The sequence below is a fragment of the Sebastes umbrosus genome, chromosome 13 (assembly GCF_015220745.1).
Source record: "Sebastes umbrosus isolate fSebUmb1 chromosome 13, fSebUmb1.pri, whole genome shotgun sequence".
Taxonomy (NCBI): domain Eukaryota; kingdom Metazoa; phylum Chordata; class Actinopteri; order Perciformes; family Sebastidae; genus Sebastes; species Sebastes umbrosus.
Genome location: NC_051281.1, coordinates 18,698,861 through 18,716,176, shown reverse-complemented (window position 1 = coordinate 18,716,176; position 17,316 = coordinate 18,698,861). Strand labels below are relative to the sequence as shown.

The 17,316-nt window shown below is 41.0% G+C and overlaps 1 protein-coding gene across 2 annotated transcripts; it reads left to right on the top strand.

Annotated features, from left to right (window-relative positions):
- The first annotated feature begins 1,543 nt into the window (after nt 1–1,543).
- On the top strand, nt 1,544–13,402 carry LOC119500048 (gap junction alpha-5 protein-like). 2 transcript variants are annotated; one of them, XM_037789465.1, is made up of 2 exons: nt 1,544–1,856; nt 10,636–13,402. In XM_037789465.1, exon 2 carries the CDS (start codon nt 10,733–10,735, stop codon nt 11,882–11,884), a length of 1,152 nt encoding a protein of 383 aa, XP_037645393.1. In that variant the 5' UTR covers nt 1,544–1,856; nt 10,636–10,732; the 3' UTR covers nt 11,885–13,402. The 2 variants fall into 2 exon arrangements, with proteins under 2 accessions (XP_037645393.1, XP_037645394.1); XM_037789466.1 differs by lacking the exon at nt 1,544–1,856 and adding an exon at nt 3,343–9,570.
- The last annotated feature ends 3,914 nt before the right edge of the window (nt 13,403–17,316 follow it).

Below are 17,316 nucleotides of genomic sequence, written 5' to 3'. Positions count from 1 at the left end.
ATTTTATGAAGTAAATTTAAGTATAGTTCAGGTATATTCCCAAGTATACTTTATGTAATAAGTATACTAATATCAATGTAGTAGTAGTATACTTGTAAGTGTACTACTTCGATACTTCTCGGGAATAATTGGCCAACTTTTTTAGTTATAAAAATATACTTTTTAGTATACTTTAAATGTAATCGAGTTTACTCTGAGTACACAACTAGTTTATATCCAAGTTGTATTTTGTACTGCAACTATAATATGAACTATACTACAAGTGAACTTAAAGGTATACTGTAGTATAGTTTACTAGTTATATACTTGTAGCACACTTTTTAGTTTTTGAAAGTACACTTTAAAGTATACTCTCAGTAAACTACTAGTTTAATAGTTTTTACTGCAAATATACTTGTACGTTTTCTTAAGTGAATTTATCGTACTTAGCCAAATAGACTTACAGTATATTTTTCTGTATATTTGTCAGTATAAGCCAAGTATACATAAGTGTAATTTTGTTAGTATAAAGTTTAACTCTGATAAGTACATGAAAAGTAATCTGAAAGCATACAGTACTCTCTTATTTTAAGTTTAAAAGAAGTATACTAATAGCATACTTTTATAAACTTCTTTTTTGTAAGGGTTAGAATGGTATCGTTCCTCTCATCTAACTCTCGACAAGAAAGCCAACAAGCTTATTTCCCAAACTATTCATTTAATATGAAAACTTGAATAGGAAAAAAATCCAGAGATTGAATTTGTCGCAACTTAAGGACACCTTGAAGGAGAAGAAGAAGATGTAACAATGGCCAAATCAAAGAATTATGCAAATGTTAGAGTCACATCATTAGTGAACGTACGTTAGAATTGCCTGTCTGTGTGTGAGCGTTCATATGTACTGTGTGCCCTCACCACATCATTACAGCCATTTGAATGCACGTTGGCCCTCCAGCAAGGAGAAATCAGACCTAAAAGATTCCCTTTATATAATACAGCAGTATGTTTCTGCAGGCAGGCTGCAGTACAGAGAGATTGTCCATGGGTTCAAACTCACACCACATACAGTCGACAAGAAAAAGAAGAGGAAGGACGGAGAGAGTAGGAGGATGAGCTTTTTAAGTTTTGTCTGTGACTCTTTGTTTGCACCCCAATCTTCAGGAAATGGTTTCAGACCTCGTGCAACACCTGACTACATGACTGTCTCTTCTGTCTTACTGTTTCCAGATTGAGATGAATTGTGGGTCTCCAAAATAAAGCTAAAATCACATTTTTAATGACCTATTTCGTTCTTTTTCAGTTTGTCTTTGCCCGTGCCCGGCACTGAACACAGCACAGACAACAGAGCCGTGAGCCTTAAGGACCACGCAGTAAATAAGAGCTCTCTGGAAGTTTACTCCGAACGGAATTGCCATTGATCCCAGAAAACAATTCCACTTCCCCTCCCGTTGCCTAAGAATGCTTCCCAGCAAAAAATAGAGCACCAGGGATGTTAAAAAAAGAAGGGAGTGGGGGGGGGGAGGAAGAGGAGGAGATGGAGGAGGAGAGACAGAAGGGAGGGCTGTGGGGGGGGGGAAACACTCTTGTGATGCCCCTGCTTTTCTTCTCGTGCCCCCTGTGTGGACCAACAGTTTGGCGTTGGGACGACAGACGCCCGTCCTCGAGAGCCAGATCCTGTTGATGTTCAAAAGAAGAAGAAGAAGAAGGTAGTCCCACCATCGCACTGAGTCTGTGGTCGTCTGATCATCTCTGCATCATCACCTGCCATTTGTCCACTGAGTTAAAGGAAGACTTGTCTCATCAGGGGACAGACAGGGAGCTGCTACTTGATAAAAAAAAACAGCCTTCCAGACAACTCTCCTGCAGCAGAAAAGCAGGTAAGCCATCAAGTTATCACAAACTCTTACTCAGGTGAAAGACTAGAAGGATGCAGACATTTAGATACACACTGTGAGCATCCTACTAGAAAACGACAGCAGTGGATGAAGTCTGTAAGGAAGAGATGATATCTCAAAGAGCTGGGAGGATGGAACAGGAAGCCTGGTGTGTGTTAGAGTCCCTGTCCTCCGGCAGGTACGGCTGTCACCCTACTCACTCTCACTCCTTTTATCTGGCTCTGTCTGTCTCTCTCTCTCTCCCTCCTCTCTGCTCATAACTCTCATAAGAGACAAATATATTCAAACAAAGTGCTGCACCGGAGACTTAAAACACAGAGCCAGCAGCAATGTGTACTTACAGTATGAGGAGTTGTTACCTCCATGGTGTCTCGGGCAAAAGCTTTGCATAAAGCTGCTCATTGATCTGAATTGACAGAATGTGTCAGCAAAAAATGTATTAAACCAATTCACCAAAATGTGAATGAATGCTGGAAAATGGGTAAAAAGAACTGAAGGAAAATAAATGCGCTCTTAGGGGGTGAAAGCCACACACTGATAAGTCTGATGCAATCCTTTTATTTTGAATTATATAAAATAATGTCTCTACAGTGGTGGGAGAAGTATTCAGATTCTTTACTAAAGTATCAATATCACAGTGTCAAAGTCTTGCAATCAAAATGTTGAAGAAGTATAATCACCAATATGTACTTCAAGTTTAAAAGTAAAATTGCATAGTATGCAGGGAATATAAGGCTTTGGTCTGTGTTACAGTATCATAGATTATACCATATGCATGTAAGAAGCATTTTAATGTTGTAGCTGGCTGTGGTGGAGCTCATTCCACTTATTTTATACTACTGGGTGGTTTAATTTACTGTGCATGGGTAACAAATGTATAATTTATATGCTCATATGGGTTTTTTTAAATCTTAATATGAAAAATAACAGTTAATTATAGCCACCAAATAAATGTAGTATAGTAAAAAAGCACAATATTTCCCCCTGAAATGCAAAGGAGTACAAGAGAAAAGTAGCAAAAAATGTAAATACTCATGTAAAGTACCTCAGAACCACACAGTGCTTTAGTACATGTACTTACTTACAAGACAAGATTACAAAAAGTCAATAAAGTGACATAAAAGTGCCGTCACTTTAAATGAGTGTCCACGACAAATTTTAGACAAAGTAACGTCAGAGTCTGTGTTGGTGTTTTTCTGTTTGAAACTGAAGACACATCAACATTAACCCGCACTGTGACATTAGTGTGAATCTCGACTCCCAGCACAGCCATAAAAAACACTTCATATCTCAGTGGAATCAAATAAAACCAGATAAGCAACAGGTGAGATTTGTGTAAAGACGCCTCACAGCAAAAGATAAAAGATTACAGGCTCACTAATCAACTGACTATAAAGATGGTATTCAAAATAAATGAAAGATCAAAACAAGCCATATATTTAATCTGTCTAGCTATCCAGGCATTTCAGTCGGGAGTGTGTTAGACAGAATTTTCCTCCACGAAACACCTTGCAGCTGTTTGGCCTGAGGGCTCCAGTGTAATGCCATATGCAGCTAAACAATAGATCATAACAGGGCTGTGGGTCTGTGTACAGTAGTGGGCAGATGAAGAGCCATGTAAGGTAGCAGGCAGCGCATCGGCCCGCCGGCTTCTGCTGGTGTGACTGATATATGGCAGCCGAGAGCCACACTGGCCTGGACAGGGTGGCAACAGGTGACTCACATGATTGTGAAGTATTCTCCCCTTCATCCCGCATCAGATCCACTCTGTAGGTCACACTATCCCTAACTCACCCCTCCACCACGCCAATACCACTAAGTTTGCCACGCTAAACTTAAACATGCTCATCTTTGATCGTAATCCACATGGGAGAGATACGCCCGCCACCGCCACCCCTGCAGACCTGCAGCTGCTGCAATGCATACTGGGATTGACCCTCCACACGTGTTAAAGTTCAAGTTTAAAAGCTTCATATGCAATACATGTCTTTTAAGCTTTAATTTTCACACATATGTGCAAGTGGTCATTCTAATGAAATAAATAGGCCTCATTTATTTCCATTAAACCTTCCATTATACCCTAAATAGCCTCTTGAAAACGCTTCAATCGCCCAGAGAGTAAAAATAACAATCACTGAGCTGAATAACTGCAGCCTAGGTATGTTTGGCATCCTGTATGCAGGTCTATTGATGTCAGCTGAGACTGATGCAACCTGGGAATAAATGCGTTAGCGCAGAGCAGTTGTGTGGTTGGGCTGACATTTTTCCTCGTGCTCTGCTGCGGTTGTTCCACTGAAACATTGCTGAGCTGTCACAACACTACAAAGTGAGGTGTTACCGGCAAAGATATTTTGGATATGGAGCTCCTGGCAGGGGCTTTTTGTTTGGAGTTATTTAATATGAGCTGTAAAATAGAGTTTATCTACTACGTTAGTAATTTGATTCTATCAGAGAGTCTTTTTATTTTTCAGGAGAGAACTGGGAACAAAAGACATGTATATAGTCAGACAACCACTCAACCAGCAATACTGGTACCAGATCAGATATCGGGCTGATACTGACTCATATAGTTGGATCGGGTATTGGTGACAATGGGGCAGATCTATTCAATTCAGTTCTATATGTATGTACTACATACATTAAATACTGGAATTTGAATTCCTGTTTAAGTTTTGACCAATTTGTTGCTGCATTTAAACATTTTTTTACACCTGAATTGTAATTCCTGTTAATTTTGAAAACAATTCGACCAGTTACTGGTGTACCATTTATTATCTTAATAATAAACACTAATAAACAATTCAGTAAATTTGTGTTTTTATTTGTCACATTTTGTTTTACAAAGTTGTGAAACATTGTTTAAGTCAAGCCTGATGTTGCCTTACACATAAAAGAAAGATTCCAGTCACTTCCATACAATGAGGTATACAGCTTATTAATTAATTAATTAAACACTGGTATCATATCGGTACTCGGTACCGGCTGATACCCAAAGCCTATGTATCACTATCGAGACTGAAAAAGTTGCATTGGGTCATCTCTAAGCATACAAGAAACAAATAGTCAGATAACCAAAAATTCAGTGAGAAATAGAAGAAAAAAAAACAATTACAAGAGTTATAAAAAAAAAATCATAAAAATGGTGCATAATACCTGAAACTAGAAGATTAGAGCGTACACATGGAATATCTAAGATTAAGTAGTTATCAGATCTTGTACAAGATTTTAACAAGAGAATAGAAATAAGATTGTTTGGAAGCTTTAACAGTAGAGAGTTATAGATGAATATCATGAGATGATTAATCATTTTAGTCCATCCAACTGTGTGATAAAGAGAGCAATAATGATTGTGGAATGTATAATTACTGATAAAGCATGTTTCTCTGGAGATGAAACCACTCAAAAAACATTTAGGTTCAGGTTTAAGCAATGAGGTGCATCAAATTAAATATACCAGTAATGTATATTTTTCTCAGCAGATACTATTGAGTTGGCAAAGCATGATTATATGCCTTTGTCTCTTTAATATAGTGAAATAAACACTGATGTATTTCTTGAAAATTCAGCAGAGATACAGTAAAACCTTAATGGGTGGATTTACTTTTATTTTGAAAAGCTAAAAAAACAACTACCAGAACATTAGCAGTGGTTAACAAAAACACACCTCAACACACAATGTATCAGGTAATACATTACTGAAGACTATATATTTATTGTTATTGTAATCCACTCACAGCAGAGATAATACAGCCATAAAGTCCAAATATACAACATTTCTTTCTGATATGGAATAAACAGTAGGGCCGTGTTGTTATAAAGATGTCCTACACCAGAATCTCCTGAGGCCAGCCAGCCAAATTTGGCTCCCCAAATTTTTTTAGTATTTAACTTCGGGCCCCTCCAGTGTAAGTCTGTCCCTCTAGAATATGTCAAATACTGTATAGACATTTTTCTAGGAAATAAATGAGTATTCTCACTGTGTTTAATTTCTAGTGAAAACGATTAATTAGTTTGTCAGGCATGTGGTTTTAAGCCCACGTGTTGAGATCATTTGGGAGATTGCTGAAAAATTTACTCCATCTCCATCAAATCCTCTCGGACGCATATAATAACACTATTGTACTTAATGTACAATACCGTGTAAATACTTTTTCCTCCGCTGATGTTAGTCCAAACATTCCCCATTAAAGGGAAGCAGGACAAAAAAAATGTATACCCCGCCATATAATTGCCTGTGTGTTTATGAGGACGGCGCAGAGCGGGCAGCGTATCCTGGTCCTCTATGAGGATCCAGAGTCTGTCAAACACGGCTTTAGTGCTGAAAGATGCAGATCGCTGAAGGAATGTTTAAAACAACCCTGCCCCCTGTTGTTCCAGGCCTGTGGATACACTGCAGGCTGAGGGGAACCCGTTTTTTAACTCATTGACTCAACTAGAAAAGAGAAATTTAAGCATCAGCAGCTTTTTATTTGGTCTGAAAATCTATTTTTTTTTCTATTCTGAGAGTTAAAAACTAAAGACTACTGTACTCTTATGTTATGACTCAATTAAGGATTATACCCAATGTGAGAGACATAAATCTGAAATCATTGCTCCATGTGCCACTGTGCAGCAATAACAAAACATAGCTTAATGATCCTGTAAAACTTCCATCCAGGGGTTTCTCCAATCCAGCCTGAGGTGCTGCCGCAGTCCCGGCTGATTCTTGAACCAGAGTCACTGCCCTCTAAGGCAACACTGAGGCTGGTCCAACACACCAGAGGATTTCTTGTTGTGTTGCAGGGTGGAGAAAACACACAAAATGTATTCCTGTTGCTCTGCAGCAAGTCACAGCAGCAGCCGTCATTTCGCAGTGATGCAGTTTAATAGCTGCTGTTTCTCTCGTCTCTGAGCTGCCTGGCTGCTACCCAGACTAGCTTAGTGTCAGTATGCACATCCGATTGGAAATTTAGATACACCCACATTTAGTTAGTCCAGTTTAAGTTTGAGTTGACGCTGAAGTGGTGAAATGACTGTAGTTCTGACGTGTTCTCATCCCAACTCGTCATATACTGACGCTTTGTCAGATCCCTTGGCACCAATTTTCGGTTGTAGTAAACACGTGCTTAATGTTGTGAATTAAACAAAGACGCTTGCATAGGTTCAGACAATAAAACCACTAGCTAGATAGATAGATAGATGTACTTTATTGATCCCAAATTGGGAAATTCTTGTACCTATAGTTTAGGGGAAAGCCCTGTGTTTGTTGGACCCATCCACCTCACCTCCCCACTCGTCTTTTTGCTCTTAAAACTACGTCACCACACTCACAGCACATTTTCCTGAGCATTTAATATTGTCGTGGATGGGTTTACATTGTAGTTTATGGGACACTCGGTGCACCTCATACCGATGCTAAAGGGGGCCTTTGTGCGTTTGTATCTAGCCGTGACAAAGCGTCAGTATTTGACGCCCTGGAAATGAGAACAGAATGGTAGTTCTTGGCTATAGAGGTCATCTACTTTCTTGCTTAATATCTCTCCAACACTTGGACTTTGTTTCTGTGGAACTCTTTTAACTCACCAACACTCACGCACAAACGCACGGAGAGATAGGTATAACGTCAGAGAGAAATAACTCAGAGGTGCATAATACCCCATTTGCGCAGCTCACCGTTTTGAATACCAAGTTATAACCAGATTGTCCATTACTCTGCCACAGAGATTATAAACAAATATGACAGCCATGATGGTCTACAGGCAAACCAGACTGCTCAGCAAAGGGCACAACATATCCCAGTAAATCCATGGTTATTGCCAGAGGGCCACCAGGAGCACAGTTATGATAGAACAGCCAAAGGTGCTTTTTTACAGCAGAGAAGTTCACTGGAAAGAGCTTGTCTGTAACCTCTCTGCCACCTCTGCCTCCCTCCCCTTTTAATACCTTGTCCCTTTTGTCCTTCGGAAATCATATTGTTTGAGATTGCTTCCTCTGAGAACAGGAAGAGGCAGTCGAGGGAAGGAGACAGAGACTTTTCCACTTTGTCTACTTTCCTTAGAAAAGGAAAGCTTCCATTCCCACCGCTGTGTGTGAATATTAGTGTGTGTACTTTATGTATTTTTGTATGTATGTTCCCAGAGGTACTAGTACTTTACTTGAGAATTTCTACTTTATATCTCTTTGTACTTCTACTACATTTGAGAGAGAAATGTTTTACTTTCTCTCAACTAAATGTGAACTGAAGTTGCTAGTTTGGTTGTAGATTCATATTTTACATGCAAAGCATCAGCTTCAAAAAATATCTGTTGGATTGCCTTGAAATTATGTGTACAATAGACGTTCAAGGTGCCCGGAGGATAAATCCTACTGACTTTGGTGTTTCCCTGAATGTTCGTCTAGCTCCACCATGAGGTTGGCAAGTGGTTTTGAGGGAAATGTCTCACTATTGGATGGACGGGAATTTTGGTACAGACATTCCTTTATGGATGAATTGTAATAGTTTTTGTGATATTTTGGTTTATGACCAAATGCCAGCAAAACTACTGAAATTCCCTTGAGCCTCGACTGTACTGTTCCGTGATAATTAGCAATTAGCACGCTCACACACTAAACCAAGATGGTAAACATAGTATAGGCTAAACATTATGGTAACACTTCATTTTACAGGTCGGCAAATTTTATTGTAATTAGGTGATAATTAGCAAGTAACCTATTTGAAATTTCTTTTGAATTACTGCCAAATTACCCCAATATTTACCTCAAAATGTATCAAAAATTACTTTATTATAAACATTATTTAATAATTATATTCCGCTATTTCCCACTACGCTAGACTTTCATACTAGATTCAATGTTATAGGTAGGCTACAATTATCAGAACAATATGAACATTCAGGCCCCCTCATTTGGCTCAAAGGTGTACTGGCGACCCTAATAAAATCTCCTGCGACCCGCAGTCTTTGGTAATCCCTGCTGCAAGCATGTCACAATACTGATTCAAAATAATGAGAAACCATCACAAAGGTTAACTGTGAATGAGTCCCGGTGGATATGTATTGTTACCAGGGTCTGCACAGGTGAGGGAAGCCTGTTGTCAGTGTTAGCTGATAAGACCATGGCTGTTCTGTAATGTGTACCTCCTGCTATTGTGCAGGCTGGACTCTCACTCCCTTCCTCCTCCAGCTTTTCTGCCTGTTTGTGATTTACTTCCAGTAAAGATCATCAGCTTTATCCGAGGAGGGCTTTGAGCCAGTTCCCCCGAGTGGGACGAGGACCCGCTTCACTAACCCCACCATCCAACTGGTCTCCAGCTGTGACCAGTTTGTCTGACATTGGCGGAAATGCTGGAAAACAAGTGTCAGACCACAAACTGTCCTATGTTATGCATTGGCCTATCTGCCTTCTTCTGAGTGGATAGAGGTTGAACATTTCCTCTCCCACATGTTCTGATGGGGGTGTTTTGTTTCCCGCCTCTCCATGCTTCATAGATAAAGAGCTCAACGCTCTGATTTTCCATCTTATTGCCATATATATCCTTCATAGAGCCAGTGCGGGAGGGGGAGAGACTGAGGGTCATTTAGAACATCTCTCTCTCACACATAACTAGTGTCAGTGTCAGCCAGCCAAGTCAAAGCCCTGCACAGTGGACTATACGATGGGACTACCTTATTATGGAAGCAAATGCTCATGGATAACACTTGGAGGGAGATGGGAGGTGGTAAGAGAGAATATTAACTCCGTGTTTGGCTTTTTTTAACACTCTGTGATTGTAGTGATTATATTGTATATATCCCACCTGGCACACCATTAAAATAACAGTTTGTCTTAACACACATCTATTGACGAATGTATACTGTTTTCTATAACCTTTGCCAAGTAGGGCTGTAACTTCGGATGTGAGACGTGTTGGAAAAAACCTGTCAAACTGTTCGCCCTCCTTACAGTATGTAATAACTCATCTGGCTTTGATCTCTAATTGCATAGTAAAAGCTGGCAGTAGGCTAAAGGTACATAGTGCATTTAGATGTCGGAGGTCACCCCTCAGTGGAGTTTGATGGGTTTTTCTTAACCCCTCAATGATGGGGGTCAGTTATTGCACCCATAAAGCTGTCTGGTGAACTGCCTTATAGGGTCTTTCTCGGCTGAGACTCGCCAGCCTGTCACCGCCATGTTTGGGTCTTACCCAAACTCTCACTAATGCGGCAGGTGAAAGAACACACACAGATGGAGAGATCTGATTGACGCTCTCAGATATCAGCGAGTAGGAGGTTTTCATTATCGCAGAGGACAGTGGACATCAAAGCTGCTGTTCATGTCGGTGTGAGTGAAATCTGCTGGTCGTGGTCAACTCCACAGGCAAGATAGAGACCAGGACAGGTCACAGCATTAAAAGGACAAAGTCTCCTAGCTTTGACTTGCCCCGTGGTGGCCTGTTACCCTCTCTGTTTGTCTGTCATGCGCAATTTGGAATTGGACATGGGGAATGTAAACACACATAATATGATATTGAGTCATTTTTCTTAAAACAACCTCATTATTTGCTTTTACATGACTCCCGAACTTCCTCTGCCTCTCTCTCTCGCTCTCTCTTTCATGGGAAAGTGGTTGTTCTCATGCCACGGTGTCCAGTCCTCAAGCAATTCACAAGCAGAGAAGCTATTTTTATGCACATGATGCCCCACACACACCCAGGTCATTTCATCTGCAAGAATGTATCTGTCTATGACTGATGTCTGTATTTCTCTTTTCTCCTTTTTACCCTCCTCTCTGCTCTATCCATCAGTGACTTCACTTCTTCACTTCTAGTGCACCCCTCCTCTTCTCGCACTTTCTCTCCAGTCTTTGTGTCTCAGGTGCGTGTTTCGGCCCTGTGAGCAGAGATGGGGGACTGGAGTCTCCTGGGGAATTTCCTAGAGGAGGTCCAGGAAAACTCCACCTCGGTCGGGAAGGTCTGGCTCACCGTCCTCTTCATCTTCCGCATCCTGGTGCTGGGCACGGCGGCCGAGTCGTCCTGGGGCGACGAGCAGAGCGACTTCCTGTGCGACACCCAGCAACCCGGTTGCACCAATGTGTGCTATGACAGCGCCTTCCCCATCGCCCACATCCGCTACTGGGTGCTGCAGATCGTTTTCGTCTCCACGCCGTCCCTCATCTACATGGGCCACGCCATGCACATTGTGCGCAGGGAGGAGAAAATGAAGAGGAGGGAGCACGACGAGAGGGAGGAGAGAGGGGAAGGCGGAGGAGACCTGGAGGGAGAGAAGGAGTACCTCCAGCAGAAGGAGAGCGGAAGAGTGGTGGGGTCTGAGGGAGTTGGCCGTGTTCGCCTGAAAGGAGCGCTGCTGCAGACTTACATCCTGAGCATCATGATCCGCACGGTGATGGAGGTGACATTTGTGGTGGTGCAGTATATGATCTACGGGGTGTTCCTCAGGGCGTTGTACCTATGCAAGTCCTGGCCCTGCCCCAACCCCGTCAACTGCTACATGTCCCGGCCCACAGAAAAGAACGTCTTCATCATCTTCATGCTGGTGGTGGCCGGCGTGTCTCTGCTGCTCTCCGTGTTGGAGCTCTACCACCTCGGCTGGAAGAGCGCCAGGAGGTGTTTACGCAAAAGGGGGATGCAGAAGAGCAAGGACAGAGCCGTGACAGTGGCTGCATCTGCGGCCTTGGAGCCCAACAGCCCACCTCGGCCCTCTGCCTCCTGCACCCCGCCCCCTGACTTCAGCCAGTGCCTGGCAGCCCAGGGCTCCATGAACGCCATGACCTCTATGGCCTCTCATCCCTTCAACAACAGGATGGCACTGCAGCAGAACTCGGTCAACTTGGCCACAGAGCGGCATCACAGCTGCGACAACCTGGAGGACGAGGAAGACTTCCTGAGGATGAGATATGAACAAGTGCCCACGGAGCTGCCCAACAGCTGCGCCCCGTCACCTCTGCTGCACACCGGCTACATGAAGGACAAACGCCGCTTGAGCAAGACCAGTGGGACCAGCAGCCGGGCTCGCCAGGATGACCTGGCAGTGTAGACTCACAACCACAAACTGACAAGAGGGAGAGGAGCGGGGATTGGACCGTCAAAACCAAAGAGAAGGGACAGAAAGATCAGTTTAGGAAGACACGAAGAGGAGTCTGAGTGTTATTACCGAATGAAGGGGTCAGACCGGGAGGCTAGACTGTCAGGCATTGAAGCCTGACACTTGACTCTAGAGGATGGACTAAATGTTCACTTTAGAAAGAGACACTGAGATCTGTGAGTGGACCATGTGTACTTGACGTGTGTGAGCTCAGTGAGATATAGTCTCTGTGAATCAATCTTTCCCAGAGCTCGAATAACTGACAACCAAACTGCAAAAGAAAAAAAATTCTGAACAGGGTAACAGGTGTGATACCTGACTATTGCACATTTTATGTTATAGTTAAACAGATAAAGCCAAAAACTAAGAGAGATTAAAAAAAAAGACTATTAAGTGAGAATGACGTGGTGGTTGGTGTGAGATGACTTAGGGAAATATATATACAGTATATCCTTTATTTAACCAGGTAAAAGTCTTGAGATTAAAATCTCTTTTTCCAAGAGTGACCTGGTCAAGAGGGAAGCAAAAACAGTGTTACAACAATAAACACAAGCAATACAAGCAGACAAATACAACTGTCACACACAAACGAGTGAGCACAATATCCAGTTATTATGCAATACAAAAAAACTGTCAAAAAATGTCACAAATCTCAACTATTCAATTAATCTATCGCTGCAAAAATTAGAGATGCATTACGAGAAAACAGGGACTTAATATGCAATAAACTGTGAAGCTTGCCGGTATATAAATTTGGATGTTTTTATGCAGCGCATTTGCAGTGAATCAAGGTAAAGTGCCTTAACAAGTGTGGAAATATCTTGTCTTTCCGTAAAAAATATGTTTTCTATATATATATATATATATATGTTTTTCCAAAAGCCATGGCACAGACTGTAAATTTAGATTAAGCCATCTGTTGACTTGCTAATCGGATTGCACTACACCTGCAGGTCAGCAAACATTGCTATTTTACAATCTAAAAAATAGTGTGAGTAAAACTGTATTCATTAGTTATATATTTGAGAAGAGCCTTTGTGTGCAGAATGAGAGAATGTCGCCTGTTTTAGGATTTAGGAACAGAAGAAGAGGTCCTGCTTGGACGCTGTAATGAGGAGATCCGGCCACTGGGTGGCAGCATTGCACTTAAGTCTTTCAGTTTTTGTTCTGAAGCCACCTTGTAAATTTGTCCCTATGCAATGCAAGTTTCAGTTGATGTCTTTGAATGTATTTTATTTCATTTCCAGTGTCTTGTTCTTATTATATGCAGAATTATTGTACAGGTTGTTCATGACAGCAGCTTTTTTAAATGAACATCCACTGCAACTGAGGGGTTTAATCCTATATCTCCTACAGCAAACATTCATTTAAAACACAGAAATCTTGTTTTTTGGTTCTTTCACACAGACCTTTATGCAATAAATGTCATCACTAACCCATCACAAATTAATAAATCAACTGTGGAATCTGCTCTGTTGTCGTCAAGGTGTGTGATTGATGCAAGTACTTCTTAGATCCTCCTGAAACTCGAACACTGAGCTCAGAAAATCTTCAAATGTTGAAGAGAACACATAGATGAAGGGTTTCTTGCATTTTCCAGTCTGTTCTCACCAGAAAAGATCTGCAGGAGACAGACTGGAGAGGATCTGCAGTATTTACACAAACAAAGACTGTCTCGCCATCTCTGCCAGGAAGCTGAGTGCTAATATCCAACATGGTCTGTCACAATCTGAGTCCAAATCTGCTGTAGATGCTGCCATTTTTGTTTGTTTGTTGCAGATCATATTCATTTCTGCAAAGTTACCCTCATTTCATTATCATTGTATAGGATTCTGCTATATACGGCATATATTATAGAGCAGTATCCAGGGTGATGACCAATGCCCATGGGTAAAGCTGAGGTGATGTTTTTATGTACTGATAGGGGTATTTGTTGTTGCCTGCTCTCCTTATTTTTATAAAATGTAACCAAGATGAATATTCAAGATGGCTCCCTTGTTTTGGAAAATATTTCATAAACCTGTATGAGATTTATTTTAGGTGATTGACACCACAGGGCTTGCAAAGTAGAAGAATCTGAATTCAAGATGGAAGGTGTGTATTATTCAGGTTTGGAAGAAGTGTTCAGATCAATAGTGTATCAAAGTTTCACCTGAGTAAAAGCAGCAAAATCTCCTTTCTGAGTTTTATATTATTATATATATTATTGGACTATCATTCCTGATGCATTGACCTGTAGCAGCTATTTTATATATACAAAAATGCATTGTGTCTTTAAATCTTATTATATGTTTTGGAAATTTTAATCTGTACTACAACTAGTAACGGTTGCTGTCAAATCCATGTAGTGGAATAACAACTACAATATTTCCCTCTGGAATGTAGTGGAGTAACATATATATACAGCTCTGGAAAAAATCAAGAGACCACTTCAAAATTATCAGTTTCTCTGGTTTTACTATTTATTGGTATGTGTTTGAGTAAAATGAACATTTTTGTTTTATTCTATAAACTACTGACAACATTTCTCCCAAATTTCAAATAAAAATATTGTCATTTAAAGCATTTATTTGCAGAAAATGACAACTGGTCAAAATAACAAAAAAAGATGCAGTGTTTTCAGATCTCAAATAATGCAAAGAAAACAAGTTCATATTCATTTTTAAACAACACAATAATAATGTTTTAACTTAGGAAGAGTTCAGAAATCAATATTTGGTGGAATAACCTTGATTTACAATCACAGCTTTCATGCGTCTTGGCATGCTCTCCACCAGTCTTTCACATTGCTGTTGGGTGACTCTATGCCACTCCTGGCGCAAAAATTCAAGCGGCTCGGCTTTGTTTGATGGCTTGTGACCATCCTTCTTCCTCTTGATCCCATTCCAGAGGTTTTCAATGGGATTCAGGTCTGGAGATTGGGCTTGAAGAATGCGGGCCGTTTTTCTTTTCGGGAAAATTTTAAAGGATGTGACATCATGCGCGCTCGCAAGTGCCTTCGGTGTGCAACCATAGCTATCGTTCAGTAAGAAATGTAGTCCGCTAACGCCAATAAACGACCAACCCCCACCACAACTCAGACTTACAAACTGTAAAACCATTTACCATTGGCAGAGCATTTTGGCAAATGTTTCTTGGCGCTACCCACATAATCAGCTGTGCTGCTCATCCCACAATTACATGATCCTTACAAGTTGGACATCATTGTGAAGGTAAATAAACAGGCTTTCCAACGATGTAAAATACAATGCAAATTAGCATTGTAACAACTGAGAAATAATCAACCAAACACAAGTTTCAGATTTTTTTTTTCCCAGTTTAAATACTTGATTGTGCTCCTTGTAGTTTACAGACATTTTCTTAACATACTATATCTAGTATTTGGGCACATGGGACTACCGTTATTTCCTAAAATATAATGGAGTCTATTGCAAAAACAGTAGTCCCATGTGCCCAAAGACTAGATATAGTATGATAAGAAAAACTCACTTTTCAGGCAAACGGTTTAGAAAAATTACTTTTTGAGGCACACAGATTTAACTTTGAGTGTGATTAAAAAGAGCCAGCATGCACTCTAACAAATGAAATGTTATGCATTTCCTCTACCTCTGCATGTCGTTCCTATAGATCTTCTGTTACTCCTCGAGCCACTCCAGGTGGACCGTACCTTTCTCCACGTGGGTCGTTTGTCCTGGATAATCAACCACCAATTAACAAACAATAAAAGATTTCCATAGTATATATAGTATATGTTTATATACTTAGCAGTAGTACTGTATATTATACTTAAGTGTGTGTAGTACTACTGTACTCTTTACCATGGAAATATCCCTGGTTTATAAAAGTAGAACACTGCAGCGACGACAAAGGCAATCATCAGGATAAGCAAAATACTAAATAAGGTCCAACAAACACTGTAGGCTCCTGTAGGAAGACAGGACACAAGAAAGAAGAATACAGTTACAGGAAATACTGATATACACTGCCAGTTTATCATCTCGCTAAATCTAATCCCACCTTCAAGTTTACTTTATTCAGTTTTTGACTGAGTGGTGTCTCAGTTCCTCTGGAGACACCACAGGAGCTCTGGGCGAAAACTGGAGAAGAAAAAAACTGTTTCTGTGTGTTTCTGAATGCTTTAATGAGCAAAGCAACAGTTTCTCAGGCTCTGTGACCGGTGATTTACTGATCGATGACTGATCGCATGTCCATCCTTGAGTTTCAGTTTGAAACTTGGTCATAATGAATCAGTTTTTGATAGCGGAGACAGACTCCAGCATGCACAGTACCAGGGCCCTGATAGCTCACCTAAATGGAATGCAGTCAGTCATGTAGCTGAGCTTTTCCTGCTACGACACGGCAAAATGTCCGAGCTGGAGCCTGCCGTCTCTGAGCAGCTGGCAATCACTTGCAAACTCCGATCAAACGGTCAAACTAGGCAGCGCTGATTGAATATTAATCCATATTCTGTTACTGTAATGCCTATTTCTCACCTAAAATGTTTTCAGAAACATCTTGTAGTGTACCGTTTAACTGTAAAATGAGAAAGTTTGCTCCGGCTGGTGGGCGATGCTTGGTATTTCTCCAGCCTCATTCAAACACAATGCTACTAAGCCCTTGCCAAATTGCCAAAAAAAGCTTACTTGTCCTTGCGGGACCTGAGTTACAAAAGAAACCAACACATGAAATGACCATGACAAGGTTACAGAACATTTAGCATGATAGGACATGCTTTTAGATTTGAACCATTCCTTGTGGTGCATTGGGTGTAGTGCAGGCAGTAATTTGTAAATGTTTTTCCACTTGTCTGGGTTGTGTGGTGGCAGTTTCTGTAAAAACAAGACACAACCTGTGGTCACAACCTGTCTTTCAAGTAAATTTAATAGAAGCACCTGCAGATGGACTCACGAGCACAGTTACAGAGTGAACTGAGGCAAGCGAGCCCTGAGTACAAAGAGTATAGAGTATTTATACAGTTTAAATCATAACACGAAGATAAGTGCAAGGAATACAAAAAGAGGAACGAGAGAAAGTGTATGATTGCGTCAGCACACAGCAGACACCAGAGCATCACAAGTCATAACAAGTATCTCAGCAATCTGTAAATGTCAGGTCACTGTCTTATGGTGACGCAGCTGAACATGTGAAGCCTTGAGATAATCTAAAGATACACTTTCTTACAGCAGATATGAAAATTGCCATTACAGTTGTGTAGGCAGCAGGCTCAACCAGCCATGTCTTCCAGCTCCTACAGGCGGATGCCAAGGCAACCACAGCCAAACGGGATATTCATTTTCCAGTGTGTCCTGAGTTGCCCTTTCTGTTGGACATGGCTTGAATACCTCCACAGAGGGCGTCCAGGTGAAATCCTGATCAAATACATG